The following is a 12,599-nucleotide window of genomic DNA, read 5'->3' as shown; positions in this document are numbered from 1 at the left end:
GCATAGCCTGTGTGCCTGTTGAGTGCTGGAGAACATGAAGATGTTGAGAATACTACTACACAGTTATCAAGCAGAGTGTGCAGCACATTATGTACAGAACCATGGAAGGTGGTCAGAGCACAGGAGAGACCAAAAAGCACCACAAGATCCTCAGGGTCTGTACCTGGTTCAGAAAGCACTTTTCTGCCCATTCCCTTCCAGGATGCAGGAAGTACAGAGTTTCTTAGTTTGCCAGCTTCTTTTGATGATTCAAAATAGGCTTTTCAAGTGTCATGGCTCTTCTAGTCGTATCTGCTTGGAAGGGATCTCACTTCCCATGGGCATGAGAAGCACAAGAAGCTCCTGAGGAACAGAGTCAATCACCACATCCTGCCTTACTGTCCTGCTCAAGTCTTGGCTGGCATTTCATTACAGAAGCAAATGTTTCTGGGCCTTAGGGGCTATACTGTCCCATAATCAAGCCCAAACCAGGAGCCATGCCCCTATGTCTTTTTCTTTAGACACATCACTCCCACAAAGAGGAATTTTACATCTGAGACAAACAGGACCAGGCAATCCAAGCTGCCTCTGAGGAGTAGTAGTGCACTCTTGAGGCAACAGAAGAACCAACAGTGGTGCTGAGCTACTACCAGAATACAACTGGTAGACTGGCCCAAGCCCTAACCATCTCATTTTGAGGGTCACAGACAGACATAGACTTTAAAGAGGCTTGTTTTCCACATTCAGTTTACAGACTCAACAGATTTGTGTATCTATTGGCCAATTATTTCCCCTGGTGGAGCTCCAGCACTTCAGTGCTTGGCCACTGCAGTTGTGGTTCCTCCAAAAACTGTTTAAATTAACTAAGACATCTGGTTTTGGATGACATGGCCATTGTCTTCCACACAGTCACAGTCCACATTGTTCAGGGATATTATTACTGCAAATCATCTAATGTCCCTTGGGATATATGGTCCCTGGATAAGTAAAGATTAGCCATATCTAACTAATAAATCCTAATTTAATTGTACAGCTCCCACTGAATGGTTCTGGAAGACCATAAAGCCATAGAAAGATTTGGGTTGGAAGGGACCTTCAAAGACTGTGTTGTCCAACCTCCCTTCAGCAGACAGGGATATCTCTTGCTAGATCAGGTTTCTCAAGATGGAAAGCAAGAGACCTTGAAGCAGCCTGTAGTGCTCTGCCACATTTCTACACATTGACCACAGCTTCCTGCAGGAATCTGAGCCTAATCTGCAGCTGACAGGGAGCCTGAAGGCCAGGCTCCATGAAGTCAGCCTCAGGCTTGAGGTGGTCCAACCTGCCTGCCATGAAGCAGCAGGACTGGGGCTGCTCTGCAAGGGATGGCAGTGAAAAGGCAGGGGAGATCACACCGCAGGACAGTGACCTCACCGACCAGGGCACAGTACCCAAGCAGGGCAGCCTGGTGGCAGCAGCAGCTGTTGACAGTCACAGCGATCACCAGGTGAATGTGAGATGGCAGGTCATGTCCAAGAGGAATGCATGAAATTCAGTGAACAGAAGCTGCAGGATATAGGACTAGGCACATGCCTGCCAGCAGCACAGCTCAGGAAAGGGCTGGAGGCCAAGGCTGGAGCAGAAATGAAGCTACCCCTGCAGCTATGCTGGCAAGCATACACTGGTGTGTCTCTTAAGGCTCCAGGTTAACTCCAGGGCAACTGAGGGAGGAGAATGTAACACAGAATAAGCAAGCACAGGAATTGGCCCTAGCCACCTTGTACCTTCTAAATGGAACTTAAAACCAAGGCAAAACATGTCTTGAGTGTGTGTATCTGACCACAGATAGTTTTCACCATTTCTTCTGGTCCTTCACTCATCCACTGCCACACCCACATTGAAAAAGTTGCACAAAGATTTAGGAAAACTTTAAAGGGTGGGAAAGGAGAAGAAATGCAGGAAGATACCACCAAGAGCATAGATGCAGGCTTGCCAGTTTTTCTGATTGAACAGAAATGTAGGAAATAGGGCCGGTGAGACCATCTGCTCTCACTCTGTAATGAATAAAAATTAGAGTATTCCAACTTTTTGGTTAAAGACAAGAAGAAGCTTTGTGCATTTTTGTTTGTTTTGCTTCAAATAAAAGCCTTATAAGTATGCTGAGGCCTTGGCTGTAAGTATACTATAAGTGTATCAAGACCTTATCATGGGTCTTGGTCTGAAGCAACAAAAAGTATGGTCTCTCTGTTGTGAGGTACTAATGTGGAAATGCCTGAAACTATCTTAAATAGAAATTGCAGAATTCAGACTGCAAGTTATATTTCATACCATACTACAAATTGTATTTTATAGGTAACACTGAATTTTTTTTTATAGGTAACACTGACTGGATCTATTTTCACACTTAAAATTTAATGGTATGGATTACGTGTGTTATAACCAAACAGAACCATCAACTAATAAAGGTGTGCTAGAAGAGAGGTATGTGAACAAAAAATATCTTCCTTTCTCCAGACCAGCTTGGAAAAAATACCACAGTACTGTCACATGTGCACTCACTACATTAGGAAAACATAAAAGTTACCACTAAACTAGGCAAAATAAAATGTCTTTATTGCCTTGTCCAGATTAAGACCTTCTTTAAAAGTGTGATGTCATTTAGAATGGAGTGTTAAATATAGGGAAAATCATTTAAGTATCTACAGACCAGAAATTCCCAAAATAAAATTACATCTTCAATCGTTGCCGTTAACGAACAAAGAGATTTCAGCACTAACCTTTTTGCTTGAGGTAGTCTGCTATCCTTGGTGTTATTCCAGTCCCACTTCCACCTGCTCACACACCTATATGCTTTTCTGACACCCAACGTGACTACACAATGCAATTGGACAAGCACAGTAAAAGGTCAATAAATTAAAAAACATACCATTCATATTCCTAACATGGCTGGGTTTTTGAAACATAGTTAGTTGGACTGTGCAATTCTCTTTGTACTTCAGCTGAGACAGCCCATTTCCTTACAAATTACTGATGACCATTTCAAATACATAAAAATAAGGCTGTGTGTGTCTTATCTGGACAAATTCAAATTTTGCAAACTGAATCAGCTATTCCATACAGTATGAAATAAAACATGCAGTAATTGTCCTAGTAAGTTACTGCCATTTAACTTTGCATTTTTCCAACGCACAGTACACAAAAGAACTCCTGCAATGGCAGATCAATCTACTACATGAAAATTTTAACCTTCTAATGATACAGTGGGACATGTTTTGCTCCTTCTATGTGCCAAGTGACATAAGGCAGCACAAGAAGCAAAACAAGATATAAAACAAGATATAACAAAATTCAAATATCCCTAATTTTTCATCAGTAACAATGAATACTAGTCCCCAACACAAACGAGAGACACAATGCTGTAAAATATAACATAGGAATATAATTTTATTCTGTTAATCTGTGTATATACTGGTACAGCTGTTCTGAGAAAGCTTCTGAAGAAAATTTTTCCATAACTCTCACTCTCCCAGCTGCTCCCATAGTGTCCTTTAAGAGAGGATCTCTCACAATTTTTTCCATGGCATCAGCGAATTGGCTTGGCAGAGGATCACACAAAAATCCTGTAACATTATGTGAGATTGATTCTAAAGGACCACCTGAATTAACTGCTATAACTGGACATCTCATATACATTGCCTCCAGAGGGACAATGCCAAAATGTTCATTGCTTGGTGTATAAAGCACACATACAGAGTTACTAAAAAGAGAGATTTTCTGTTCATCTGAGAATGATCTCAGAAAAGTCACGTGGTCATTAACACCGAGTTTGGCTGCGAGTCTCCTCAGCTCTTCATAGTGCTCCACGTTTTCCAGAACTCGCTTATCATAACCACCTGCCATAACCAGGTGAACTTCATCCCACTCATAAGAATCAAGTCTCCCTTGGAGTTCGTGCAAAGCTTCAAGAGCCAATGCTAGATTCTTTTTTCTCTCATACCTATTAATGGAAAGGAACAAGAACTTCTTTTTCGGTATCAGATCAGCTATGTCTGCAGGAACAATTTCTTCAAAGCTACTGATGTTGAGCGATGGGTAGAGGACATCTGGGTTTATGTGAGATAGGGACTTAAATGTGTCTTTGAAGACGCTGGCAGTGAACTTGCTGTTCACAACGATACAGTCTGCCATGCCAGTTGTGTACTCTTCCAGCCAGTCGAGCGGCAATCTGTAGAGACGTTTCAGGCAAGACTCTCTCTTGGTCAGAAGTTGATCGGGAAAGTGACAGTAGAACAAAACCTTCTTTCGGGTTCTGGCCAGTCTAAGTACAGGAATGCAGGCAGACACCTAGTGCAACCGGAGAGACAGGACAAGAGGAGAGGTCAATTATTTGTGTCGGTGCCACCAGCGTGTACGTGTGATTTCAAAGCCATGCTCCAAGAGCCACTGCTTTGCAAGCCAAGTGCCTTCTCCCTCTCCCCCACACAAGCATATCAAGTTGTACTCCCTCATGGAGGACCTCTTGTGACCCTGTAATTTCTCCCTGCTCCCCACCAAAGTCCCTTCAAACCCCAGGACTACTCCAAGCATCTCCTTCTGCCACTACCAGGGGTGCTGGGAACAGAGTCCAAGTGGCAGTGGCATCCTCACCCTCCAGCTGTCCCAGAATACCCCAGTAAGAGGTAAATTGCAAAATGTGGAATATATCAAGATTATCTAAAGTCAAGATGTTCTTTGATGTAAGATCTTTGTATACTTTCAAGCCTAATCATCAAGAAAGAAGACCTAATCAGTGCAACTGTCAGCAGCTAGCATCCCTTAGCCAACAACATCCTGGAACTAAAGTCTTAAGGCTATAGTAAATCAAGATATTGATTTATGTCTATGTATACATTGCTAGCCTGGCAAAATACTCAACGTTCATGTATTCTATAGCTAAACTATGTTCATTATAACACTAAAAACACACCTACAGGTCAGAAAGAACCCTGTTCAGGTGAAGACCACTTCTCTGAGCAAGTGTAGAAGTTAAATGGAGTTATGTAACTTGTATGGAATCACAGAATCAATTAGGCTGGAAAAGGGATCACTAAGTCCAAATGATGACCCCACACCACTGTGTCATCTAAACCACAGCATAAAGGGCCACATCCAGTCTTTCATTAACTATATCCATGGACAGTGACTCCATCACCTCCTTGGGCAGTCCATTCCAATGTATCACCACCCTCTCTGAAGAAATTCTTCCTAATACCCGAGCTAAGTCTCCCCTGGCGCAGCTTAAGACTATGTTCTCTCATCTTGTCACTAGCTGTCAGGGAGACCAATCCCTACCTGCTAGAACATCCTTTCAGGCAGTTGTAGAGGGTGATAAGGTCTCCCCTGAGCCTCCGTTTCTCCCAGCTAAACATCCCAGCACCCTCAGTCACTCCTCATAAGACTTGTGCTCCAGACCCTCCCACAGCTTCACCTCCCTTCTCTTGAAATTATTAACTAATCATAACATTATGAAGGGCTACACTTGGGAAGCTACCAACTCTGAATTTCTGTGTATAAAAGATGGCACAGAAAGCCTGACGGGATGTTCTTGTTTTCTGGAACACTATGGAGCAGACAGACTTGCTCTGAAATGAAAAATTGATGTCTTCCTCTTGAGTGTATCATTAGCGGCTTGTCGCATACCACATAATGAATCCAATTTTGTGGGGATTTGATACTCCAGGGCTCTGGAGAATCTCTTTTATAAGAGACTGCAGGAATTGGACCAGTTTAGTCTACAGAAGAGAAGACTAGAAGGGGATGTTATTAATTCATATAAATATCTCAAAGGTGTCAAGAGGATGGTGCTAGACTCTTTTTAGTGGTGCCCAGTGACAGGACAATGAACAGTGGCCATAGACTAAAACACGAGACCTTCTACATCCCCGTGAAGAAGAACTTCTTTACACTGAGGGTGGCAGAGAAGTAGAACAGGCTGCCTAGGGAGCTCGTGGAGTCTCCTTCTCTGGAGACATTCCAAACCCATCTAGACGCCTTTCTGCATCACCTGCTACAGGTAACCCTGCTTTGGTAGGGGGTTTGGAGCAGATGATCACCAGAGGCCCCTCGCAACCCTAACAATTCTGTGAAGAGCAGCCCACCAGCATGCCCGCATCCCGGCAGCGGCGCTCCCGTCCCCATGCCCACGGCCATACCCACGGCCCGGTCCGTCCCCGCACCTGGTCGCACACGAAGGCGTCGAAGGTCTCTCCGCTGAGCAGCAGCACGTAGAGCGCCACGAAGGCCATGCGCAGGGCCGCGCACAGGGCGTGCCCGCGGCCGCACAGGCTGCGCGGGAGCCAGCCGCCCGCCCGCCGCACCGCCAGCCCGCGCGTCTCCGCGAAGCAGCGCTCGGGGTCGTAGTGCGCCGTCCAGATCTGCACCCGGCAGCCCCGCTCCCGCAGCGCCAGCGCCGCGTCCACCACCAAACGCTCCGCTCCGCCCAGGCCCAGGTCCGGGTGCAGGAACAGCACGGACGGGCCCGCTCCTCCCGCTCCCTCCGCCTCCTCCATGGCCGCCGCCGCGGGGCCGCATGCGCGGCCCGGCAGCCGCGGTGGGACACGTCAGCCTTCCTTCCCTTCCTCCCGGGCCTTCCCGCCCGCCCCGCCCGCCGGGCGGCCCCGCTGCCGCCCGACGCTCCGTTCCCCGCGGTCCCTCGCCGCCCGGGCCGCTGCGCCAAGAGCGGGCGCGACCGAGGCGTCACGGTGGGGCAGCGGTCTCGGAAGGCGGCCGCCGAGCGAGGAGCGCCGGGATAAGGGGCTGGTGCCGCTCAGGCATTATCCGGGGAAGCCGCGCGGCCCCGGGATGCGCGGCGCGGGGGCGGAGCCTGACGCGGGCAGGGACGTGGCCGGAGCGGCTGTAGCGGAGCGTGTGTGACACCGCGCCGAGCCCGAGCCAGCGCCGCCGCCATGGTGAGGGGCCGCCCGAGGCGAGGGGCGGCTGAGGCGCCCCTTCCACGCCGGCAGTCCCCGCCGCTTCTCACCCCCTCTCGCTTCTCTCCTCTCTCCGCAGCCCGGTCCCAACCCCAGCGCCACCAGCGTCGGCTCCTCCGGCCGCTCGCCCAGCAAGGCTGTGGCTCCCCGCGCCGCGGGATCCACCGTCCGGCAGAGGTGGGTGCCCGCCGCGCCCCCCCGGCGCGGACAGCTCTTGTCCCCGCCGTGCGCTCTGCTGGCCCGGGCTGGTGCCCTCTGCTGACGTGGCACCACAGGGTGATGCCCCTCTAGATTAGGGCAACGCTGCAGGGAAGGGTCTGCAGCACAAGTGCTATGAGGAGTGGTGGAGGGAGCTGGGGGTGTTTGCCCTGGAGAAAAGGAGCCTCAGGGGTGACATTATCATTCTCTGCAATCACCTGAAAGGAGGGTGTAGCCGGGTGAGCGTCTGTGTCTTTTCCCAGGCAACAAGTGACGGTATAGGAGAGCACGAATCTTAAGCTGCGCCTGGGGTTGTTTAGCTTGGACGTCAGGAGGAAGGGGCGATTAGACATTGGAATGGCCTGGCCAGGGAGGTGGTGGAATCATTGTCCCTGTAGGTATTCAAGGAAAGATTGGATATGGCACTCAGTGCCATGGTCTAGTTGACATGGTAGTGTTGGGTCGTAGGTTGGACTTGGTGATCTTAGAGGTCTTTCCCAACCTAATTGGTTCTGTGAAGAGCATTGTTTCCGCAGAGTCTGTTGAGCTGCTGGGTCCTAGAAGCTGGTGGAGTACTAATGTCTGTGTTTCCTTCTGTCATCCCTTAAAGGAAAAATGCCAGCTGTGGGACAAGGAGTGCAGGCCGTGCCACGTCCACAGGCACTGGTGGGATGTGGCGGTTCTACACTGAGGACTCTCCAGGGCTCAAAGTGTAAGTTGGGTTAATGGCTGGTGGCAGGCTTGAGGGCTTTAGAGCTCCCCTGCTTACACGGTCTTTGCAGTCTTTGAATTAGTAATCATATGTCAATGTTCTGGTGTGCATGGGAAAACTTGCTGAGTTGGTGGTTGGGATGACATATTTAATCTGTAACCTGGGAGAAGTAGTTTTTAAAATTACAGTTGTTTTAAAACAAGGTAGGTGCAAATTGTATTTTGTATTTGCCAAAGCCTATCCTGAGTGGTCTTTGAAGGCTGTGAGCAATTATTTTGAGTTTGAGAAAGATCACTTGTCTCAATGAATGTAAGCATCTGTGTGCATGTTTTCATTCTCTTTTAAGTAAAAATTTTGGGTATTATCTTATAATAGCTATGTTATGATCTTTTGCACCCCTTGAAAATACAATATAACTGATATAGGATATGCTTGCATCAGGTGTTTTTAATAAAAAGATGCAGATAAATTACTTCAGCTGAACTTGCCTAGCAAACAGCATGCCAATATCTTATATATCTCCATTTTCACAAGGTGATTATTCCAAGATTATTGTTGAATACCTAGTAGTGTTCCTTAAACTATAAAGAAAATGTAAATTTTTACTCTTTTGACCAATTTGAGTCCTTCAGATGACTTTCCAAACAAACTTTGCAGCCTAATACTTGGGTGGCAAAGGTGGAAGGTGTATTTGAGCTGATGAGTGCATAGCTAAGTTATATCCTGAGTGGAAATGTGTGCTTATTGTAGAATTACAGTTCATGAGCTATTGTTCTTACTGGGTTGAAAAGTCTTGAAATGCTCAGGGCTGACCCTGTTTCTTGTTTTGTTTTGTTTTTTTTTTTTCAAGTCCATTAATATTTTCTTTTGAAGTTCTTCAAGAGAGCTACTGCTAGCTGCACAAATAGAACATTTGGTGATGTGATGGTGATAGACTACTTAGTGATAGTTCCATTAGTAATCCTTCCTTTGAAGTTCTCTACCTGTTTTCATGTCCATATGTACTTGAAACTTTAAAAAGCCAAATGTATCCAGCAAACCACCAAAGTAGTGCTGTTCTGCCTTACTTAGGCCATTCTGAGTCCAGAAAGGAGAAAAGGCAAAGAAAAGACAATGAGCAGCAGTAGTGTTCCAGAGTAATTCCGTACAGACAGGCAGGGCAGCTATTTTCTCTGTTGTTTGGTCTAATAAAGTCCAATTTAAAAAATTTATTACACCAAACAGAAAAAAGCCCAGAAGATGATTATGATTTTTTTTTTTTAAATAGACTTGTGATACAAGCTTTGACAATTTTGCTAAATTGTTTCCTTGTGAATCCTTTGATTTCACTTTTGGTGCAGAATGGCCACTTAGTTGTTCTCATCTTCAGTGCAAGCAGATCAATAAACAGATTTTCCCATCTATTTATGTTGTGACACAGTAGTTTCCAGTTTTAAGGATTTGGAGCACTGGGAGTGGTTTCTTTGGAAGCTACTTTGGGTATGGTCAAACTTCTGATGAAAGAATCAAATCTATACAAAAGAGTTGGTTTTACAAATCACCCCACACTAGATGTAACATTTTCTGAGCCATGGTTGGTAGCAACTTTCTTGCTTACAGCTTTCCAGGTATTTTTCTTCAATTTTTTTTTCCATAGCAACAAATTATTACCTCTGTCCCGTTTAGTAGGCTTTAAAGTGAGAATGGGTTATCAAGGGTTTGTGATTGCCTCAGTGAAGTACTTCAGCTGAAGTTGTTTTTGGAAATGGTTGTGATCACTACTGCAGTGTAGTAGTGGTGGTGGAGGGCTTTTTTGGTGTTTTTTAATATTGTTTAAAATGCAACATTTGAATGATGTTATTGTTTAAAATTACTATGAAAAAATACATAAAACCACCTGAGAACAGGTTAATTCATACTAGCTGTAATGAGGGGAATTTCACTCTAGATAAAAAAGTTTATGTATTTTATATTGTGCAGAATTAGGTCGATGCTTTATCTGCATTCAACATCCAAAATAATAAATATGTTGAATAGGCAAGTTGGTTCCCCTTGGGAAAGATCCTTTATTTGCATTGCAGGATGCTTTAAGATGTGTGTACCTTTAAAAACAACTATTAGCGAAAGGGAGTTGTGGGGGATTTGGCTGAGAGGGAATATGATATTTTTCTTTTTAAAGCTTGGATATTACACGCTTTGAAAAGAAGACTAAACCCAAACTTTTTCATTTTTTGGGTCACTTGGTAGCTGTGATTCCTGTGTCTTGTCTTGGGCTTTCCTGCTTTAAAGAGCTATAGGCAGCTTTCCTGTGGATAGAAAGTCAAATTGAGCTGCTTGTACAATGTGCAGCCTTATGAAAAGCATTCTGAGAATTCACAGTACCAAAGTTTTAGAGGTGTCTGAATCTATTTGTTTATTTGTGGTGGGCTGAGAAGATGCAGGTGTGTGGAAGAGAATTGCAGGGTTTCAGCAGGTTTTCTTGGGACTGGAGGAAATCAGATATATGTGTCAGTATTGGAGAGCTGACTATTCTCTAGGGGTTCAATGTCATCTGCATGTTTAAAACACACTGAACATGCAATCAGTCCCCACTGTTTATTTCCGTGTAGTTCTGTTCTTACCTATTCCTACTGCTAAAGGCTCAAATGAATTAAATAATTCAGATATAGTGTAAGGACTATAAATTGTGATTTATATAGGATATAAACTTACATGTGTACATATATATAAACAAGTAAAAATTATAAAAGATATATATTTGTTTATATAAACTGCTGGGCTTTGAGAATTACAATCTGTTGTGTAGTGAAAGATACCCCTTGAAGGGGTTGCTTGTGTAGTCACCATGTGTGTGGACTTTGTTTATTTTGTTATTGATGTATTTGCTAAATGCTTTATGTCTGTGTTCAGGATTCTCCATACCCAGATAAGTCTAAGTATGATAGATAATAATTTAGTTTTAAACTCAATGTAAGATTACAGTTGTGATCATTTAAAGTATGTGGATCATGATCTCATAGAAAAATATGACAGGAAATCATTTTCTGAATCCCTTTCCAGTTTCCTTTTTTTACTTTGTATTCAGGTAGTATTTACATACTTATAAACAGTACCCTGGTGGGTTACACAGGCTGGATAACAGACTTCCCAATAGCATGTTGAAAGTCAGAAATGAGATTGTATGAAGGATTGTTGAGCATGTATTCGTGTAATTGTTGCATCTCAGAAGAGCATGAAACTGCTGATTGAAGCTATCAATGTGCACCCTTAGATTAACCTGTTTTTTAAATACATTACAATTTCTAAACAATATATAAAAGTAAGAAGGAAATAAAATAATTTATTCATTTTTAGGCAAAGATTTAATGATGTAGCTTTGCCACTTTGTGTATATTTTTCAAGAGAGAAATCCCTCTCACCCACTGCTGCTATTGTTTTCAAATGAAATAAAACCCCCAAAATAAAATAGCTAATGAGAATTTTTTGCCAAAATTTTAGTAGCCGCTAGAGGACTCTGTTGGTTTTTGTATTGGACTGCATCTTTGATCAGGTGGCTATCAGAGTTGTAAACACAGATGTTACTTTTCCAGAGACTATGGAAACAGTGATCCATAATGATGAACCATTAATGGCTTTTTTTAACAAGTGGGGGTTTTGTCACTCTGTTGTCCTTTTTAATGTAACTTTTTGGGTGTGTAGAATTGTCTTTAAAAACAGTGGCAGCATGAGCAGTTTTTGATAGTGGTGGCTGTCTCATTTCTGTGTGCCTTAAGGTATTTCTGTGCAAAGGGAAGAAGAGTTTTCTTGTACAATTTCATGTGAACTGATGAGCTCATTTGGCTGACAATGACTGGCATTTGGGCAAAACAGACTTCATTTTTATGTTAATGCATTTTCTCTTTATTTTTAGTGGACCTGTTCCAGTTTTGGTCATGAGTCTTCTTTTTATTGCTTCTGTATTTATGCTGCACATCTGGGGTAAATACACTCGTTCCTAGACTCAGCTGCCAACTAAAAGCATACATCTTGGACCAAAACTATGGTGGATCCTGGTTGTTCTTGGAGAGAGACTGGGGAAGATTCCTATCACCTGTTGAAATTCTACCAACTTTGGCTGTTATATTGAATTAATTTCTCAGTTTGCTACTTGGGCAGCTTTAAAGCCTGTCATGGGTCATTTTATATTTGTATCTGTACACTTAGAACACAGGTATTGCAATAAAAGTTGTATATGGAAATAGAAACAGTCTTAACTCTCTTTTTTCCTCTTCCAGTATACCACAGCTAACACATTTTACTAGGTTTTCATAAATAATCATATTTCTGAGTAAATGCTCTTTGGCAGTTCATACCAGATTCTTTCAAACTGATTGCTATATAATTTTATGCTGGAAGATCGTATTTTTGTGGATTAGAGACAAAATCAGGTTCACAAACATGAGAAGGTAACCAGCGTCCTTGTTGGAAAAAACCTGAGGTACCAGTGCTGAGATAGTCATGTTCTTCTTTTAACTCCAGAAAAATAGTTGGATTGATTTATTTCCTTATTGTGCTTATTATACATAAAAATTATATAAGTGTGTTTGGTTTTTTTGAGCTGCACTTGAGGAGCAACATGAACTGGTACCTAACTGATTTTAAAAAATAGTAATTTCACAGCTGTCAAAGACTTTTTTCACCCTTGGTCACATGGTGTGGTTCTTGGGGCTGTCCTGTGCAGGGCCAAGAGCTGGACTTAAGTGATCCTTGTGGGTCCCTTCCAACTTAGGATAGTCTGTGATTCG

At 43.8% G+C, this 12,599-nt stretch overlaps 2 protein-coding genes across 2 annotated transcripts; one reads left to right on the top strand and one right to left on the bottom strand.

Moving 5' to 3' along the window:
• Positions 1-3,402: 3,402 nt before the first annotated feature.
• On the bottom strand, positions 3,403-6,506 carry ALG2 (ALG2 alpha-1,3/1,6-mannosyltransferase). The gene is made up of 2 exons (XM_062500542.1): positions 6,174-6,506; positions 3,403-4,302 (listed from the first exon to the last, which is right to left on the bottom strand). The coding sequence occupies exons 1-2, from the start codon at positions 6,504-6,506 to the stop codon at positions 3,403-3,405; spliced, it is 1,233 nt and encodes a 410-aa protein (XP_062356526.1).
• Positions 6,507-6,809: 303 nt separating this feature from the next.
• On the top strand, positions 6,810-12,059 carry SEC61B (SEC61 translocon subunit beta). Its single transcript, XM_062500530.1, has 4 exons — positions 6,810-6,905; positions 7,006-7,103; positions 7,735-7,836; positions 11,726-12,059. The coding sequence occupies exons 1-4, from the start codon at positions 6,903-6,905 to the stop codon at positions 11,811-11,813; spliced, it is 291 nt and encodes a 96-aa protein (XP_062356514.1). The 5' UTR covers positions 6,810-6,902; the 3' UTR covers positions 11,814-12,059.
• Positions 12,060-12,599: the final 540 nt, after the last annotated feature.

This window comes from Cinclus cinclus, chromosome 1 (genome assembly GCF_963662255.1).
Source record: "Cinclus cinclus chromosome 1, bCinCin1.1, whole genome shotgun sequence".
Lineage (NCBI taxonomy): Eukaryota > Metazoa > Chordata > Aves > Passeriformes > Cinclidae > Cinclus > Cinclus cinclus.
The sequence above is the reverse complement of the archived record's forward strand: the minus strand, read 5'-3'. Positions and strand labels throughout refer to the sequence as shown.

Coding starts and splice junctions, on each gene's coding strand:
- SEC61B (XM_062500530.1), top strand. Junction 7,104..7,734: donor GGATCCACCGTCCGGCAGAG/GTGGGTGCCCGC, acceptor CATCCCTTAAAG/GAAAAATGCCAGCTGTGGGA. Junction 7,837..11,725: donor GACTCTCCAGGGCTCAAAGT/GTAAGTTGGGTT, acceptor CTTTATTTTTAG/TGGACCTGTTCCAGTTTTGG.
- ALG2 (XM_062500542.1), bottom strand. CDS start 6,506: ATGGAGGAGGCGGAGGGAGCGGGAGGAGCGGGCCCGTCCGTGCTGTTC. Junction 4,303..6,173: donor ACGCCTTCGTGTGCGACCAG/GTGCGGGGACGG, acceptor CGGTTGCACTAG/GTGTCTGCCTGCATTCCTGT.